Source organism: Anthonomus grandis, chromosome 17 (genome assembly GCF_022605725.1).
Source record: "Anthonomus grandis grandis chromosome 17, icAntGran1.3, whole genome shotgun sequence".
Taxonomy (NCBI): domain Eukaryota; kingdom Metazoa; phylum Arthropoda; class Insecta; order Coleoptera; family Curculionidae; genus Anthonomus; species Anthonomus grandis.
The window spans coordinates 7103219-7124220 of NC_065562.1; the positions used below are offsets into that span (position 1 = coordinate 7103219).

At 31.9% G+C, this 21002-nt stretch overlaps 1 protein-coding gene across 3 annotated transcripts in view; it reads left to right on the forward strand.

Moving 5' to 3' along the window:
- Positions 1–880: 880 nt before the first annotated feature.
- Positions 881–21002, forward strand: part of LOC126746629 (multidrug resistance-associated protein 1) — a 169699-nt gene continuing 149577 nt past the window's right edge. For all 3 annotated transcript variants that reach the window (XM_050454959.1, XM_050454958.1, XM_050454960.1), the window contains exon 1: positions 881–1145. In XM_050454959.1, coding sequence (XP_050310916.1) covers positions 1089–1145 — 57 coding nt within the window. In that variant the 5' untranslated portion in view covers positions 881–1088. The remainder of the gene's footprint in view (positions 1146–21002) is intronic.

The window sequence follows — 21002 nt, forward strand, 5'->3', positions numbered from 1 at the left end:
GCCGTTAGATTTTTTTTTATGGGGGCACATAAAATCGGTTGTTTACAAAACTCAGCCTGATGATATCGAAGATTTAAAAAGAAGAATTACAGAGGCAAGTAGGGCTATTCCAGAAGAGGTATTTCAGAATGTTCGGGAAGAATTTGAGAATAGACTTTATTTTTGTTTGGAGAACAATGGAGAACACTTTGAACACCTCTTAAAGTAGATGTGTTAATAAAATAAATTTTAGGCGTGCTTTTGTAAAGACCATAATTGTAACGGCTATGCAAATGTTTAGTAAAAATAATATTAACCTAAATAACATGTTTCAATGCAAATCATAGCTTTAACGTAATTAAAACACTTACAGGAATAATGTTTAATAATAAGTAATTTAACAATGTTTAAATAACCCTAACTTGGCAACGCAGCACTCAAATTTAAAAAATAAGGTGCCAAAATGTAGAGAATAAAAAGTTCTTTCAAATGAGGTATCACTCAACCCCTATTGCCATTTAAGATTTTTGAGAGGGAGGTTCTGGGGGGTAGGGGGTTGAAAGAGGCGAAGTGATTTCTGCATAAAAATTGTTCCCCCTCGATAATAAAATCGACGTGTCCTAGCGATTTTATAAAAACCTAACCCGTTTCGAGATAATAGGGGTGGGAAGTTTTCAAATTGACACCCTGTATATGTTGCAGTCATATAGTAAAGTATTTCATTTGATAAAATATTACACTACCAAAACCAGCTCAACAAAAAAAGAAATTCAAATTTCTCGCCAACATCTTATTAAGCTATACTTGACAACATTGGATCAGGACCCTGCAGACAGACGCTTCTTGCATTTCGATTCCTCTGTCCCTGACAGCTGGCAGTACTAAACATAAAACATAACCAAAAATCTTGAATTTAAATTCGCACTCGGGCTTCAGTCAGTTCGACTTCTGGCTTTCTCTCTCTCACTCCCTGAATTCCTATCAAAAAAAAGTCGGGGATCGTGATGATCGGTTCGCGCTTTTGGTGTCTCTGTGGGTAAAATTGTGTAATAACAATTATTTAACTTTATTCAATTTAAAAGATTTGTATTTCAACATTTGTTAAAAATATGGCAAATTATACATCAATCTCCACTTTGGACAGATTTTGTGGCTCCGAATTTTGGGTAAGTTTTTTTTTGTTATATTTTATTTGTTTGTAATATGCATCATCATTGTTGACAGTCCCTTTTAATTGATTTTATTGCCATCTTATTTGACCATCTGTTAATTCACTATATCAATGGTTTAATTAACTAAAGATTTTAAAGGAATTTTAAGAAAATGTATGGAATTTTAGCCCAGTCCTTAGACCAACTTTTGACCTATTTAATTAGTTTTTGTTTTTTCATAGATATATATGCAGTAATTAGTAAAAAACTGGTACACCAATTAATTTTTCAATATTTTTTAATTGCTTGCATTTCTCTTACAGTAATTGCAAAAAAAGATTTATAATTGCTTTTATAATAAGTATTAATTAAAAAAATGGATCTCATTGAGGAAAATCATTTATTGTATAAAGTCGTTTAAAGGCTATTATTTACAAAGCTAAAAAAATTAATGAATCTTAATATGTCTATCACTATGAAAAAGAAATGGTATTACAGAAACAAAACAAAAACAAAGAAAAAATTATATACAAGCTCAATAAGATCCAATATACCAAGATATACAGTGTAAAAATAAACAAAAATATAAATATTGGATGTTGCAGAGCTATTAAAAACTCATTAAAATTGTATGGTATAAATAAAAATTACAAAGAAATCTATATACCTAGTATATTATACAAAATAGGGTAAATCAAATTTAAAATAAAATAACTTGTATGGTTGAAATTGGGTAGATCTAAAACAATTAATTCAGAATACTATACTAATAAAATACTATAATAGGCTCTCACAACAAGCACTTTTCTAACTTCTCTCTTAAATCTTCTTTCATTGGAAATCTCTGTAATGTTAACAAGTAAATCAAATTAAATACACTTTATTGTCACATGAATGTTTTCAACTTTTTTTAATTTAAATTTAACACATATACTTTATCATAGGAAAATATATACCGGGTGGTGTGTCGCTGAGCGGAAAATAGGAAATCCCATGTAAATTTTAAGTGGGTCAATTACATGCGTATGAAAGAATTCATAAAATGAATTGTATTGTAATATCTGCTTTTTGAGCACTTATTAAAATCGCATTTAATACAAACAATTACATTAGTTATCCTGCCCATTGATAGCAAGGATTTCATTTGGGAAAAAGATGGCAATGTACAAGAAAAATCAAGACAAACAACAACATCATTCTTCGTATAGTTAACAATTAGAGGAAACGCATAATTACATAAGGTCTGGGCTGTAACATTACTAAACAGATAACCACAGGTGTTGTATGATGAGCTCAGAATACCTGAGAGAAGAGAAACCTCTAGCACTAGAATCACCATAAATCAGTACATTTGATTTTGCTTGTGGGTTAAAATGCGCTTTTGCTAAGCAGTTTGTAGATTTCGATTGAAGATTTGTAGTCATCAAATCTTTTAACTTACTTCTAACGTTTCTATTTAGAGACAGGATTATCTTCTCCGCTTCAAGAGTTGTAATTGATGTTAAAATGTTTATATTAATACAATTTAAGTTTTCAATCTCTGTCTGCATACTCTCAATCTTGTTTTTGTGATATTCAGTTTCCTTTTCAAGCATTGTAATGGTATTAATCAAATTTTGATTAAGATATAATAATAATAATAATAATAAATGTCTTCTTTATTCAGCATAAAAATACATGTTTTCTTAACTACTATATAAGTAATGGCGAGATCTAGCTTAAAGCTAGAAGAGACTTAACTTCAGGTGGTAGTGCATTGTGCATTATAGATTTTTGGAGAATTGTAACTAAATGAGCCCTGGAATTTTGCAGTTTTATGCCCTGGAATAACAAAATTATGCGCGTTTCGTGTGGTTCTGCCGTGAATTTTGGAGTTTGAAATTAATCTATTAGATAAATAAGGTGGTTGTCCGAAAAGCACAACTTTATGGACTAGTGTAGCCATTTGCAGTACAAAGCGTTCATCCAAAGAAAGCCACCCTGATCTGACCAACAGGGGAGTGACATGGTCGCATTTACTCATACCGAAACTAAACTTGAGGCACGCGTTTTGAATTTTCTGAAGGCTATTCTTTTCACGTTGATACAAGGCAGGCCAAAACAGAACTTGAGCATAACTAACAATTGACAAAATTAATGTATCACAAAGATGTAGTTTAATATCAGCTGTCAAAAACTGTTTGTTCATATACAGTATTTTTAATTTATAAAAACATGCCCTCAACAAATTCGACACATGCCCCTCAAACCTGAGATCCGTGTCAAGGACAATCCCCAAATTCTTCTGGTTATTGGAAGGAGGTAAAGGAGATCCATCTATGCTGATCTTCACGGTATCTGGAAGGGGCTTGCCAAAGACAAGAAGTTTGGACTTTGCAGCATTCAATACGAGTCTGTGACTCTTACACAAGTCAGATATGGCTAAAAGATCGAAATTAATAGCATTCACAGCTTCTATGGCCTCCATAAAGTTAAATGAACGATAGATCTGTGTGTCATCGGCGTACTGGTGCGATTCACAAACTCGAAGGACTTTATTTATCACTTAGCTCTTTTATCTTCTCTGAAAGTTCCTCATTTACGCCAGTATATGAATCCACTTGTAGCTGTACTTCTTTCTCTTTAGTTTTTAGATTCTGAATTTCATTCCTTAACACATTATTTTGTTCATTTAAAGTTGAAATATGCAAAGAAAAATTAGCTTCTGCGTGTGAAACCTCGTCCTCAAATACTTGACTAATTTCTACGCAATCTCTCTAAATACCTGTCCTTTCCTTCCGGCTCCTTTAGCAAATGTTTAATTTTTTCGTCATAATATCCTATTTTCACTCTCTTTCATTGTGACTATTTTGACATTGCTCTAAACATAAAATTTTGTAAACTCCTATTTTTACCACTTCTGTCATTCTTTCCAAACAACTTGGATGAAAAACAGAGTTGCAGACTATACAAATATAATTTTATTTAAAAAGAGCTTATTTTTACAACAGTTAAAACTGCGAGACATCCTGTACCATTAAAATATTAAATTGATTTAAAACTTAATATGTAAATTTACATAAAATTATTGATCTACCTATTCAATTCAGCAGATAATAATAAATGTGTCAAAACTAAATAAAAGAGAACAAAAAGTTTAGTACGCCACTGGCTCAACTTAAACAATAAAATCGCGATAAAATAACATGCAACTATTTAACTACAAAATACCGAAATACCATAAATATAATAATATGTAAATGTTCCTATCAATAATTCAGAAAATATTTGGCGATAAGTCAATTGATTTATTTGTGAAACAATGTCTTTGCACTAGCCAGTAAAGTTTTTAGTTCTCCTACTCACTTATCATTAGGAAAACCGAAATCGGGAAATTTTCACCTTCACATCCATACCAGACACTAAAATACTAAAGCATTTTTTCCGTCACAAATTGCGAAAAAAATGCGGAGCCTTAAAACGCGCTTAACTCACAGCAAAAATTATCAGAACTCTATACATCCAACAGCTTAGCATCCTCAAAAAGTATAGACTGTCAAACGCCAATAATAAGGGCTGCATAAAGGGAGACATTAATCTATCAGAGTTTTACCTACATAACATAGCAAACAAAAAAACTTACATTTTGTTCACAATATAAAACAAAATACAATTTTGGTTCGCATCAGAAATGCTCACTAAGTATATATGAAACATTTGTTATACAGGTATGAAAGTATAATATTCGATAAATTTTGATAGACTAGGTTAAAGACTATTGTAGAATTTGTCCAATTAGTATGGACAGATCTCCAAAATCAGGTTTTTCGTTACTTGCTTAAATCTAATTTCTACCAGAGTTAGCAAAAGTCAACTGAGTATTTTCAATATTAAGTTGATTCATGAGTATGCTCCATTTCTTTTAAGAACAAAACAGTAACATTGTAGTTTTTGCAGGATTAATTGTCAGATTATGTTCTGTTGAGTATTGCAAAATATTAGATAAATCTCAGCAGCATCATCAGACAGATAGTCTGAATTAAACTGAAATAATAATTGTGTATCTATATAATAAAAATAATTGTGTATATGCTTGCATGTGCGTTGATAAAATAGAAAACATATCTGCAGTATGAATAACATACAATAAAGGGCCAAGTATGGAGCCTTGTGGACTCCTGAAATAATGTTTCTACTCTGCGATGCCTCACCACCTATCCTAATTACCTGCCTTCGACCTGTTAAATATGACCTAAAGAACAGTATTTAACCCTGCCCAAAACCATAATATGATAACTTGGTACACATCAACTCATGATCAATAACATCAAAGGCTTTAGAGTAGCCTATCAAAATCAATATGGCAGCCATTTGCCTATCTTGAATTTTTACGATATCATCAGTAATATTTAGAAGTGCAGCTGTTGTATTATGGCTAGCTCTAAAGCCTGATTGATTAACAGGAAAAAAGCCATTTGTATTTTCATAAGTTATCAATTATCTTAATGTGAACCACTCTTTCCAGAACCTTTGATATTACAGGAAGCAGACTAACAGGCCTCGAATCTGTAAAACGGACAGGATCATGTTTTTTACAAGAGATTCTTTTCAGCAATTTGGGAAATGAACATGTTCGAGACAGCTATACTGACAATGCAATATTATTACATGCAAACACAGTTTCACCATCTGAAGTGTTATCCCATCCATACCTGCAGCATTTGACCCAATACTCTGCACATATTTATAAACACATCGAAGGAATCGACCAATTTGAAAGTAAATTGTATGCCTTATTTAATTATTATTATAATATGCCACTATTATCACAGTTGTTTGATTTTTTAAAAACGCTGCAGAAATATGTATTTATCTCTTCCACATTTAACAATTCAGGAGGAATCTGAGTAACTGTATTTGTAGGAATATAAACATTAAGGTCTCTTAAAGTTTGCCAAACTTTTCGTTGATCCTTTTGGGTCTCCAAATATTGCAAATAAGCCAACTTTTCCTTACGTATAGAGGTTCTAGTAAGATTTCGAAGCATTCTATAATGTCCAAATTTTTCTGTAGAGTTGTTTAATTTACATTTGAGCCTAGCCTTGTCCCTTTCGCTCATTAAACCTCCTATTGCATAAGTCAACCATAGTGCATAAGGCTTAGTCAATCTAATGGACCTTATGGGAGCATGCTTATCAAATAAATACTTTATATTATGAGTCAGATACTCAACTTTACTATCTATATCATGAAGGTCGAACAGTTCATCCCACCGTAGTTCTGACTGAATGGTAATCACTTACCCCATTTGAATCTAATGTCCCACTCTGACTTATCTGACAATATTTTTATCGTCAATAAAAATTGGGTCTAGTAAAGTGGCTGTTGTATCAGTCAGACGAGTTGGTTCATCAACTACCTGATAAAAAGTCATACCTATCAAATAATTTGCTGACTGGGTTTTGAATATTCATCATAAATCACCAAAAACATACTCATCTATAGGCAAAATTTCAGGTAATATTCTATCCAGGATATTTACACATTCTAATACATTATTACTTACTCTATAGATAACACCTACCGCTATGGATAACTTGTGGTTTATTCTAATATGTACCCAATAATGTTTAAAACCCTCTATTGAGATTAAATTCATAAAGCTTAAACTCTCACATTTTATTGAGCTTTTTATGTAGAAGCCTAAGCATCCACTATATTTGACTTGTTTAAGGTCTTCACTAATTAAATCATGTAATAAGATGGAGTCTTTGTGATGCCACAATATGGTCAGTGTCATCAGCAAAAACTGCAGACCTGCCATACTTTAGTACACTGGTTAAATCATTTACATAGGAGAGACACAAAAGGAAGCCCAACACTGAAGCCTGAGAAACGCCGGCATTAATTTCCAAATATCCAGATGTCCAATCTATCGAAGGCCTTAGCAAAATCTGTGTAGATTACATCAAGTTGGTATTTGCAGTTTATAGCCTCATATGCGTTCCGCAGAAATGATGTTAAATTAGTGACTGTTGATCTACACTGAAAAAAACCATGCTGATTAAGTAAAATAAGACATTTAATTTGATGAAACAGGTTGCTATAAACGCAGGTCTCAAAGACTTTAGGAAAGTTGGAGAAAATGATGATGAGAAAGAAATTATGAGAGATTGGGCGATAGTTCTCCATCATATTTCTGTCTACTGACTTAAAGAAAACACCGGCAACGCTGGTGATCGTAAAACATCAAAATATTATTTACTCCTTCAAAATGTTTAAAAGCAGAGTTTTTTGCAAAGTTTAATAAGTAAAAAGGATATTCTGTTAATAATTATAGTGCAATCTTTACCGGCTATTGAAGGCAAGTTCCATTCTTATGTTTTTACTTGTAAAACATAAAGTGCTTATTTGCATGTTTACTTTTTTTTTTGGCGGTGTTCATGCATATTTGTAATAACAATTATCTGGGATTTCGATTTCCACTGCTTACTGTGCAGCGAAACTTTTGGTGATCGCCTTGCAACGTTGCCAGATTGTGCTCAACTTCCTTGCATTAGAGAGAGCTCAACATGGCTCCGGATGTATATGTGGATACATGCTGCGAGTGTAGCGACAATTTCATTGTTAATAACAAGCAGATTAAATGCAGCGGTTGTTCGGCTAAGTCTCACGTGCAATGCTCTGGTATTAAGGATTCATGGTTAAAAATTGTTGTTGATACACCAAACCTGCATTGGCTGTGCAAAAAATGTAATGAAAATGTTACAAAGGCTTTTAAGGGCAACGAAGTCGATACTCAAAATACTATTTTGGAAATGAAGGTTTCCTGTTTGCAGCAGGAGCTTGAGTTAACGAATAGATTATTAAAAAACTCTGAATATACCATTAATTTGCAGAAAACAATTTTAGATTCCCTTGAGAGTAATGAATATAATAGCTTGAAAACTAAATTATTACCTAATAATAGTAGCACTTCTAACAAACCACCTAACAACAAATATAGCGATATCGTTAAAGCAAATTCTTCTGTCTTAATTGTTAAAAGTAACAACGAGAATACCAAGCAGGATGATGTTTTAAATGACATTACACATTCCGTTAATCCGGGTCAGATTAAAGCTTGCATAAACAATATTATTCCAAGATTAATCATAAAGGGAGTGCGTTTAGAAGGGTTAGATACACCGGACCAAATAATAGGCAACATAACGTCTTTAAATGATATCTCAGATTTAGCATCTGAAATCAAATATATTACCAAGTTAAAGAAACGCAATAACAAAATTGACCTTGTGATTTAAGTTTGCCCGGCACTTCGTAAGCGCCTTCTAGGAATAGGATCGGTTTTTGTGGCATGGAGCAAGTCAGTTGTGGAGGACTATCTGCGTGTTATTAAATGTTTTCGATGTTGTGCATATGGTCACACCGTAAAAGACTGTCGCGAACAAAAAGACACTTGTCCCAAATGCGGAAAAAATCATAAATTGAAAGAATGTATTTCTGAAGAAAAAATGTGTATTAATTGTGTTAAATTAGGTTCTCATAACAAACATAATGTAAAGTCTATCTCTACTAACCACTATAGCTTTGATAAAAATTGTCTTTCCTATCAGAAATATCTTTTAAAGCTTGGATCTCAAATTAATTACGAATAACTTTTTTTACTGGGATAAATAGCTATTTTTATAGTTTATTTTATATTTATAGTTTATAAGAAATGGCTAACAAACAATTAAATTCTTATTTAAATGTAGCCAATTTAAATATTAGATCTTTATTGCCAAGTTTTCCGGATTTTCTCAATTTTGTAAACATTAAATATGATATTTTGGGTATAAGTAAAACGTGGCTGAATGAAAATATATTAAGCAGTGCGGTTTCTATGCCAGGTTATAATTTTTTTAGAAAGGATAGATTAGACAGAGTTGGGGGTGGTGTTGGCATCTATGTCAGGTCAATGTTTCAGTGCGAAATTGTAAATATTAATATTAATAATGTAAACTTTGAATTTATGCTCCTAAATGTTAAAATTGGCATTCACAATATTGCAATACTTATAATATACAGGCCCCCTAAATCGAAAGCGTTTGAAATTATAAATTTCCTGGAAGAAGTTGTTCCACATCTTTTAGTGACCTATGATTATTCAGTAATTCTCGGAGATCTAAATATTGATATGTTAAAACCTAATTCATTATATTCTATGCTTAACTCTTTTGGGTACGTACAATTAATAAATGAACCAACTCGTATAACAAATACTACTGCAACATGCTTAGATCCCATTTTTATCAATACTAAAGATATTTGTCATAAAAGTGGCATCGTTGTTTCAGGTTTAAGTGATCACAATCAAATACCTTTCTGCACTTTAAAATTAGTAGTTAAAAGACAAAAACAAAAATTTATAACCATCCGCAATTTTAAACATTTCAATGAGATATATTTTAGGATCGATTTATCACAGATTTACTGGGATAATATTTATTATCTTGAGGACATAAATAAAAAAGTTCAATATTTAGAACCAAATATTAATTATTTATTTAATATTCATGCACCCTACAGACCTATAAGAGTCGGTAAAAAGCCAGCTCCCTGGTTGACAGACACCTTAAGACTTATTTTAAAGGAACGTGATAAGGCTTTGACTAAATACAAAAATCACAAGTGTTTAGAAAATTGGAGATATTACACGGAGTGTCGTAATTTTGCGTTGGCATCAATAAGACGAGAAAAAGCTGCATATCTTGCAAGCTTGGAGAGTGACAAAACTGGTAAAAAACTTTGGAAAGGTCTAGAAACTTTAAATATTAAAACAACCAAGAATAATAACGAGCTGCCGTTTAATATATCTGATCCAAATCAAATAAATGATTTTTTTGTAAGTGTTTTTAATAAATCTGATAAATGTGTAAACAAAATTAACTTCTACTCCAGTAATAAATTTACCGAGGATAATTTTCATTTTTCTTTAGTAGACCAAAGTACTGTCGAAAAAACTATAAAAAATATTAGGTCCAATGCCTCTGGTGTGGATAACATAACTCGACGTATGTTACACTTATGTCTCCCTGATATACTGGATCATGTCACTCATATTATAAATTGTTGTTTGGAGGTAGGATATTTTCCTACGGCCTGGCGTGAATCAGTGGTATGTTCGATTCCCAAATCCTCCAGTCCTGAAAGTATTCAAGATTTGCGTCCGATAAGTTTGCTTCCCGTAATCTCCAAAGTTCTCGAAAGAATAGTCTATATGCAGCTGTCATCATTTTTAATGTCAAATAATATCCTCCCTTCCCATCAATCTGGTTTTAGGAAACATCATAGTACAGCTAGTTCACTTCTAAACGTCACCGATAATATCATGCGAGCTCTTGACAAAAAGATTTCAGCCATTATGATAGCCCTTGATTTCTCGAAAGCATTTGATGTCATCGATCATGATTTGCTTGTAGCGAAACTGAAATATTATGGCTGTAGTGAGGTTGTTTTGTCCTTTTTTAAAACTTACTTATGGCGTAGAACCCAGAAAGTGAGGGTGAATAATGAATATTCTGCTTCGAAAAACATTATTTCTGGTCTCCCACAAGGGTCGATCCTAGGCCCATTATTATTTCTTATATATACTTCAGATTTACCCGGTCTAGTTGAAGAATCTGAAATACATCAGTATGCTGATGATACTCAATACATACATTATTTTGACTCTGCTAATTTTGATAACGTGGCTGATACTATTAACGCTGATCTGAACGTAATAAATCAATTTTCAAAAGAGCATAACCTTGTCATTAATCCTAATAAAACAAAAATGGTTTTGTTTTCAAATCGAGGATCACATAAAAATATAATGGAAACTGTTCACATTCAATTGGATAACGAAACTATTTTGTTCTCTGATACTGTGAAGGTTCTGGGACTTACAATAGACAATTCTTTAAGGTTTAAGGAACATGTTAATACTCTTCTGCAGAGGTGTTATTTACGCATGCGTATGCTTTATTCCAATAAACACATTTTAAATTTTAAAACTAGGAAAAAACTTGTAGTGGCTCTTATTTTATCCATTCTAAATTACTGCCTTATAGTTTATTATCCTTGCTTAGACCAAATAAATCGTTACCGCCTGCAACGCGTGCAGAATACTTGCTGTAGATTTATTTTTAACCTCGGAAAGTTTGATCATGTATCAGACTCTATACTTCAGTTGAGGTGGTTAACGCTACCTTACCTATTCAAATTCTTCACTTCTACTTTTCTTTATCGATTATATGTTAGTCAAAGACCTGAATATCTTTTTGAAAAGTTAATACCAAGAAACCATGTTCACACTCGAAATATTAGATACAATATCTTGACCATGCCGCACCATTCCACGGCTCTATTCGAGCGATCTTTTACTTATAATGCCGTTAAGTTCTTTAATACTTATAAACCAATATTTAATACTTCGTTAAATGTGTATAGGAAATATTATAAACTTTTGTTTTTAAATCAATCCAAAATATAGTCTAGTGTTCTAGAAGATAAATACTTTATATATACTTGTTTCTTTTTTTGTTTTTTTTTCTCGTTTTCTCCATTTAAACTGTGAATGTTAGGAAGGTTAAGAGTTAAAGAGTAGCTTTAAGCTAATCTTCGCCTTCTTGGCAAAGTAGTATTAAGTAATATTGTAAGATTAATATTGCTTTTTTTTTTTAATAAAGACATATTATTATTATTATTATTATTATTAAAGAGGGCAAATTTTTGCTTGTTTCCAGACATTGGGAAAAGTGCTTGTAAGTAGTGACAAATTGAAAAGTATACACAAAGGTTCAACGAAAGCAGAAGCACAATCACATAGGAGAAAAGAGGGAACACTGTCAAACCCTGCAGTCTCTTAATTTTTTAGTTTTCTTAAGGATGATAATATATCCACATGATTTAATTTATAGATATGAATATTCTGAGAAGAAGATTGTACATAGCTAAAATCACCAGATGGAATGGAGCTGTGAAAGATGCCACTGAAGAAATTTGCAAAAGCATTTACAACTTCCAGGGCAGTAGACAGACAATAATTGTTATTGTAGTTCAAAATATTGGGAATTCTAGATGTGTTTCTCGCTTTTTGTATTAATTTCCATTCCAACATTTTTTTTGGGTCATAGTGTATAGAATTTTCAGTATTTGCCAGATAAACCCTATATGCTACATCAATAAAGGACTTTATGGATGCTTGCAAGGCCTTATAAGCATTATAGTCAGCTAATAATTTAGTTCTTTTCCACCTACCATGCAGCCTATATTTCTCCTTGAGAGCTACCACAATTTGGGCAATATACCAGCTAGCATTGTGATACTGATGTCTATAACGAGGAACTGCTCTGTCAAAGACATCATTGAAGACATCATAGAAACTGGAAACTTCTCCATTAACATCATCAAATTCATGAAGAAAACTCCACTGAACTTCAGAGATAAGCTGATATAGCATGGGAAAGTTAGCCCTTCTAAAATTATAGTTGAGACTTTGAGGGTTTGGTATAAATTTATAGTTCCTATTGGCATCTGCTTTAAATGATATAGCAATAGAGGGCTGAAAAGCATTCTCTGGGAGAAGTGAGACACCACCATCAACAGTGCATGAGAGATTTAGCAAGTATCAGATAAAGGATATTTTAAATATTATTAATCAGAAAATGCCAAAAAAGTCATGCAGCAATGCTACCCTTGTTTTAACAGGCTCTAGACCCTTAATATTGATATTAAAATCACCCATGATTAAAACTTTCTGGTTTTGTATACAGTTAAGAACAGAGATATAGTCAAACAAGAATCTGTAATCTTCAATTGGAGTATTAGGTGGCACATAAATAGCAAATATAAAAATAAATTTAGAGTTCACACTAATCTTGCAGCAAACAACATCCACCTGTGAAATCTGATTCTCCAGATCCATGAGATCAACTTTTATCTAATTCTGACAAAATAATTCTTAATGTATAGCAGTTAGATTCCAGTTTTTTATGCAGACTTTTTATGTGATTTTCAAATTGTATCTCTGAAAATAAAGTGGTTGTGGGTATTCAAAGGTTTCCGTAAAAAAACACCCTGTATCTGAGAAATGGCTTAGGCGACTTTAACACCAATGTGTTCTCTAAAAAGAGCCATTCTTAGGCTTGAACTGTTTTAGTATTCAAAGTTTTGTTTCACATGTCACAATCCAAATCCAAAGGGGTTTTTTGAACATGCATTAAATGATGCCCAAATAGGCTCTCGAAAATCGCATCTCTATTTCTTACTCCTAACCTAACTTTTAGCCCAAAGCAAATTTTATATGAATGTTTAAATTAATTTTTCTCGAATTTTCTTTTATATTAATTTGTGGCACTGAAAAGGACCAATTTAAAAGAAAAATGCTTTTAATACCTCCGTAGATGTTCAAAATGTTGACCATTAAGCTCTATAAATTTTTGAAGTGATCGGTAGACAGAACTGCAGCTTCAATTTCGGCTCTGGGTGTATTCCTAACTGCATTGCGAATCCGGTTTTTCATATCTTCTCTGGTCGTAGGTTGACTCGGAAACACGATGTCCTTTATTCGACCCCATAAATAAAAATCAAGTTAAATCTGGTGATAGTGGAGGCCATGGAAAGAGGCTTCCTCTTCCAATCCACCTGTGATCTTGTACAGCAACCGCAAAATGTGTGGGGCAACCATCTAACGGCAAAAATATGTTTTGCCACAATTCCAATGGCACATCTTCCAGGCAATTGATTGGTTAAAAAGTTCAAAAAGACAGACGTTTAAGGATGCCATTTAAAGATTGTTTGAAAAATGTGTCCAATAATTCTGCTTCTCAGTATGCCACACCACACATTTAAGCTCCAATGACCTTGGTGCTGATCTTCATGCAAGCAATGCAGACTTTCTGCAGATCAGTAATGCATATTGTGCAGATTGGCTCTACCGTCCCTATTAAAAATGTGACTTCATTGGTTCAAAGAATTTTGAATAAAAATTTTCTATTTTCCCGAATCATACCCAACATCCAATGACAATAGTCCAACCTCCGATCTCTTTTAAGCCCTGATGCAAAACAAGCATGATATGGGTGCATTCTAAAATTAATTAAAATTACTAGTAAAAATTAAAATACATATTAGATAAATTTAAATAAGTCAGTATATTGTGACGGTCGGAAATATATTCAAAGAACACCTCCGAGTTTATCCAGCCATAATCCGAACCCCCAGAAAACACTTAAAGCCCAAGAATGGCTCTTTTTAAAGAACACAATTCTGTTAAAGCCGACTAAGCCATTTCTAAGATACAGGGTTTTTATGAAAACCTTTGAATACCCCCCACCACATTTTATTTTCAGAGATACAGCAAAAACTGTCGAACAAAAAAGATTCAGATTGTCATATACTTTAAAGATCAAGTATTTTTTGTTAGATTAATATATTGAAATTGAGAAACTTAAAAATATTTTTCAGGTTTTTCACTTGGCCGTTTTAGTAATAATATTTTTTACCACAAGCCTCTGCGATGAGTACGTGCCGAGATACAGTATTTCGCAGTCTTAGTTGAGACAAAATCGTACAATTTAGTTTAAACATTGTCATGAAAGAAAGAAAAAATAGTAAGATTATTAGATTTAAAAAAATATACACACATAATACACTCCTTTAAAGCATTTAACTTATAAAATCTACACTATAAAACTCGCCATAAAACTATATTTTACAATTAACTATATAACTATACAACCTTTTAAAAAGATAAAATCCACTTTTTAGACTTTCAACTACACCAGGCAAGAAGTAATAGTTGAAGGGAGTGTATCCCAGTCAAACTCTAAGAACTGATGGCTCTCATATAGGGACTTATATGATACAATAGTTTTTTAATAATAAATTTAAGTTTGTTAGATGTTAGGGCCTTGACCTTTTCTGGAAGATAATTAAACAACTTAATAGATAAGACTTTAAAGTTTGTTTGGGTTAAAGTCTATGTTATGGTCTAATTAATTGATTTTTGACCGAATTGATTGATATGTCAAGGCCATTAAGCTCTCTCTAGCATACATAAGACCCTGTTGGATGTATATTGCAGGGAGAGGTAGGTACTATTTTTAGGTTCTTAAAGTGAGGATGACAAGACTCACATTGGTTTATTCTGGATAGTATCCTTACTAATTTTTGTTGTTTAAAAACAGTTAATGCCTCTTTGGTGTTGTCATTATTGTCAATGTCAAATAAACAAGCACTTCTGACCAATAATATATTAAGTAATATTATATTTTAATGTATGTTATACAAAACATTAAAATACAGGATGCTAACTGAAGTGACTATCATTCTTGTGCTTGTAGTATTAGTAGAATGTCTAGGTGTATTTTTTGATTATAATTTGAAGTGGGATTGTCCTAGTTAAAAGTGGGAGCTATACTAGTAAAATCTTATTTGCAGAGGCTTAAGTGCTTCGTTTAAATAAATTTTACATAAAAACTGTTGTTCGTTTATTGTATACAAACAAGATATCCAAAGATACTGTAACTCATAGGAGTAATTTCTTTCCAAATAAATTAATAATAATACTTTTCCACTACTTTTTCAGCTGTTCACAGAGGCCTCTGGTACGCAATACCCAGAATTTATAATGCTCTTAAAAATCAAAAATCTAAATGCAAATTGAAAAATCTGATGGTTCCTGCAGCTTAAGGAACATATTTTTGAAATCCTATTATAACACCTAGTATTTAAGTACATTTAAGTCTAATATATCCTTTTCTTTTTAAATTTTGTTGTTAACTCAAGTCTTTATTTTGCAATAATTAATTTGGTATCTGCTAGTGTAAAAAATAATTACTTTGTAATTAGTTCAATGGTTAGGTACACCCACAAGTTCTAAATTCATGGTGCTTCTTTTTTATTGTATTTATTATACTGTGTCTTTTGATCAAAATATATTATTTATATTCTTATTTTTTATAATGCTAACAGGATTAATTCATTTTGCTATGTTCAAATGTCGGTTGAAGAAGTTTGAAATTTCCAATAGGTCACTTGTCTCAATATCATTATAATTTATAGTTTGATGAAACTCATCAGCATTTTCCTATTTTGAATTGATTTTGGTCTGAAATTTATATCGATTCTCCATGTTTTGTATAATTAAAGTATTGTAAAAACGTGTGAGCATATACTTTGTATGTTTTCGTGTTATCACATGTAACCAGTTTTATGGCTGTTATTATTCTCTTAAAACCTGTCATATAATATTTCTTTTAATATCTGTATTTTTTTAATAGAAATAAAAATAGTGTAATTTCTACATTTTTAAAATTTTTATTAAAATTGCACATTAAGCTTTTGACATGTTGCATCTGGTAATACTGATACTATAATCTAATATACACATTGTATATATATACAATAAGAATATTAGATTATAATTTATCAACTACGTTTGAAAATAGAAATAATTGATACTGATGGTATATCCCGAAGCTCAAGGGCGAAATCATTTATAAATGCAGGTTTAGAGTTTATTCTTTTTTTTATTAAAGAAATACTTTTTTCATTAAATATTTATTTAGATTAATAGAAATTAGGAAAAAGGAACGAACAAATAACGGGATGGAAAATTATTTATTGTGTGCTCTCATGTTTTATATGTCTTAAATAGATTCCAAAAAAAAACAAGTTTTAAAAATATATTTTATTTCGATACAGTTATGATTTTTAACAAATATGCGAAGAAAACTTATATTCTATTAGGAAGTCAACTATTTTTTTACAAATTTTGTAATCAGAAGATGAGCAGTGGTCTCACTCAGTATAATGTCAAGGTTTAAATTAATGAGGTGATTGACATTTTCAGCTTTTAACGTCCTCGACGGTACAGTTTGGCTTTCATTTTATTTTTGTAGATATTTTGAATTTTTTAAAAGATATAAAAACGGTAGTTTCTTGCTTGGAGCATCCTTAATCTGTAGGATACATTCTACAATAATTACATTATAGTAGGATATATTCAAGAGAGTATGTATAGATTATGAGAGAGGCACTGGGGGCAACACAAGTGTTGGTTAAGAACTGTTACGATTAAAGAAAAGAGGTAGAGATGTGAGAAGTAGCATTTGATGAGTGCAACATCGTAAACTTGTTCAAATGCTGATGCAACTTGACATAGATCAAAAAGACATACACTATCATCTTTTTATTAAGTGTGAAGACAAATGCTTTAATACAATAGATACCATCTAAAATTTGACCTTACAGATAAATTAAAATAATATCTTTATTTAGCAAGAAGCTACATTCAATAAAAACATAGGTGAAAAATAAACTAAAAGTGTAAATTGGCTATAACTGTATCAGGACACTCCGGTTTGTCCATGGATGGTCTCGGTAATCCAGAAACAGCATCCCGGTTCCAGAAATATCCTGTCAGAGGTAGACCATAAATTAAAACTAGACTTAACCTAAACATTATTTCCTTGCCCTACTAATTAAAAGCACAGTTACTTATTGTTTGCCTTATAGTAATAAAAATAATGTCGACTCAGGTTGATCGAGTCGGTTCGGTTGCAATCAGCCGATGACACACATTTGGAACTTGGTTGACCTTGCCGACTAGACACATTGGTCCCCCCGTGTAATACTTAGAAAGGCTTCGGTAGTTCTAAGAAGCTGTAACCAGTATCCCGGTTGGCCCAAAAATACCCAGTCAACAGATAAACCAACAATCAAGATGATGATTGGAGCGGAAACAATGCATACTATAGTAAAACTTAAATAAACTACATAATTAAAATAAAATAATAAAATAACAAACACAATTTTACTTATTCATAATAAATTTTCTCAAGAGCCCTCTGAATTGATTTAAAGTAATACAATTTTTGATGTTAGCAGGCAAGTTGTTAAATAGTATTAAACCTTTGTATAGAACTGAATTATGCATTTGGGTTGTGTTACATCTGTCGACTAGTATGAAGTCTATACGATTTCTCGTATTATAGTTATGTATATCTCCAAAAACTCTTAATTTATTACAAATATAATCGGGGAGCATCTGATGTTTTAATTTAAAAATAAACAAATAAACGTTATACAAAATTCTTTGATGTACAGACAACATATCTAGGACACCCAACATAGAGATAACAGGCGTGTAACGGTTACAATTTAGAATCAGTCTCATAGCTCTATTTTGAATTCTTTCCAGTTGGTCAATTCTATACTGTGGCAAGTTAAACAATAATGTTGAACAGAACTGTAAATGAGGAAGAGCAATGGCGTTGTAAAGTTTTAATTTGATGTACATTGACAAGTTTTTTCCAATTCTTGTGATAAATCCAACTTTTTTTGAAAATTTTCTCATTACATAATCTGCATGAGAATGGAAATTCAGATTGGCATCGAAAATTGTTCCCAAATATTTAATTTCTTTGTCGTACAAAATACTTTCCCCATTCACAGAAATCTGTATATTGCCCATGTCTATATCACATCAGATCACATCAGATTAAGGACGATACAGATCCTCCTTAACATGATGCTTATGAATGAGACTAAGCAGTGCTATTGAAAAATCCACTAAGCAGGTTAAAAGGTAGTAGTAATAGGAAATATAAATTGAAGCCTTGGATCACTGATGATCTCTTAAAATCAATTAGAGAACATAATATGTTAAGGTTCAAAGTCATCCAGTATGCTGATGATACCACCCTTCTTAGCTATGGTAAAGATTTTCTAGAACTTCAAGTAGTTGTGGCTTGATAACTGATGATCTCCAAACATGGTTTGCAGATATTAATTTATGTCTTAACATGGATAAAAGTGACCATCTCTCTTTTTCCTTAAATAAAATAAAAGCATGTCACATGATCTTTCTCTAAACATCAATTAGCTTCTAAAAAAACTTGATCCTATCCTCTACTTACTACGCCAGGTCTCTAGAATGGCTCCCCTTGGAATCAACTGGATCCCATGTAAGGGTCTTTTCCACTCAAGGCTATTCTATATGGTCTTGTCTTTTTGGGAAATTCAACAGACTGGGTACAAGTCTTTAAAATGCAAAAAAAAATTGTTGGAGCTTGCTTGTTTCAACATACCGCAGCGCCTTACTACTCTGAGTAAAGACCCTCTTAATTTTTATGAGGGATTTGACTGTATCCCATTTGCTTGGGTCACCCTATAGCGTTTGGAAAATTCAAAATAATATAAAGTGCCAGGTGTTGAATGAATACTTTATTTTATAACACATAATGGAGTTTACAACAAAAACACTTAACGTAATCTTACTATATAAAAAATATAACTAAAAACCCGGGGCAGCACACTTTTTGCGTATCGGGTGATGAAAAACAGAGAGATCAAGAAAGAGTACAAGCATAATAATAAGCAATAATATTACTCTGTTTCAAGTATAGAGCACAGAACCCAAATATATAGAGAAGTGGTGGTTGCATACAAACTGATAGAAATTCTTCTGACAAATCAGCTGATAGCATCCTCTCGCTTGGCAACGGAAACTCTTGTAACTGTAACTCTTGTAAAACTCCTGTGACGTGCCTAATTGGACCAATCAAACTGGTAGAACGGCGGGGCTAAATTAAGGCGGGAAATCAAATTTTATTTAGTTTGGCAATCTCATAATTTAATCCTAATATCTAAAGCAAACGCCTAATCAAAAAGGTTACTCATAGAGAAAAGAGCCTTTTTGATTAGGTGATCATTCGTCACATTTCATCACACCAGATATTGATCTGAGCAAAAATAAAACTTTTCAGCTTTGTAACTTAACTACTAAGCTTAACTATCTAAATGAGTTAATTTACGGCAATAATCTAGACAGTGTACTAACAATAGTGTACAACCCGGCCAGACATTGCAAAATGTATCTCTATGTATTTATAATATTGCCTAATGTATTTATAATAATCAAGTTAAAAATTAAATACTTGAAAAGTGAAACTTCTTCTTTGAAATCAACTGAATTTGATTTTATTAAAGACTAAAGATTGACAATACAAAACAAATAGTAATAAATAAAATCAGATTTTCTTATCAGAAACCTGGAATTGCTTGCCGCAAATCAATTAAAACATTACTCTCAATAGTGAAAGAGAACTTTTTAGAAAAAAGTCATGAATTTAAAATAACATCCTTAACACAAGTAGCAAACTCAACCCACGCTTGCATTCATTAAAATGAAAAACAAACTCAAATTTGCCAAGCAAGATGGCCGACATACAATTCCGATTTTCACCATACAAGCTTTATACATGTGGTACAGAGACAAAAACTAGCGACGCACATAATCTTACTCCCTCTTTTCAGGGGATTCTTCACTTATATGTTATTTATGTCACACTTGACACTGTGCTTTTTAGATTCACGCGATTAAAAGACAAGAATCCATCAAAGTCTTTTAAGGCACATATTCACTGGTTGTCCTAAGAACCAACACGTTTTAAGGTATATATTTACTTACTGGTTGTACTGAGTCGCAACAAAGAAAGAAGAATATTGTGTAATAAAAATCTAGCTAACAGTTGTATACCCTTATTTTATATATGTAGTATATAAAAACACGTAGTTCTGAATTTAGCACCATTCGAGATATACACATGACACTCGACACAGTAGTTTTTTTATTGCGTTCATAATATTGATTAACTTTGACTCAAAAGAGCTCTTAAACGACTTCAAAAAAGATTAAAACTCCTTGTCACCTGTTGTACAGAGTTTCCCACTACCAATATTTAGAACTAATATAAAATAATTTATCCTGTATAACTGTCCATATAATCTTGTGAATGTGAATTTTAGTCACATTTATCCATATAGTCCTAATTTCGTTTTGCTTAGGTATATGTATTT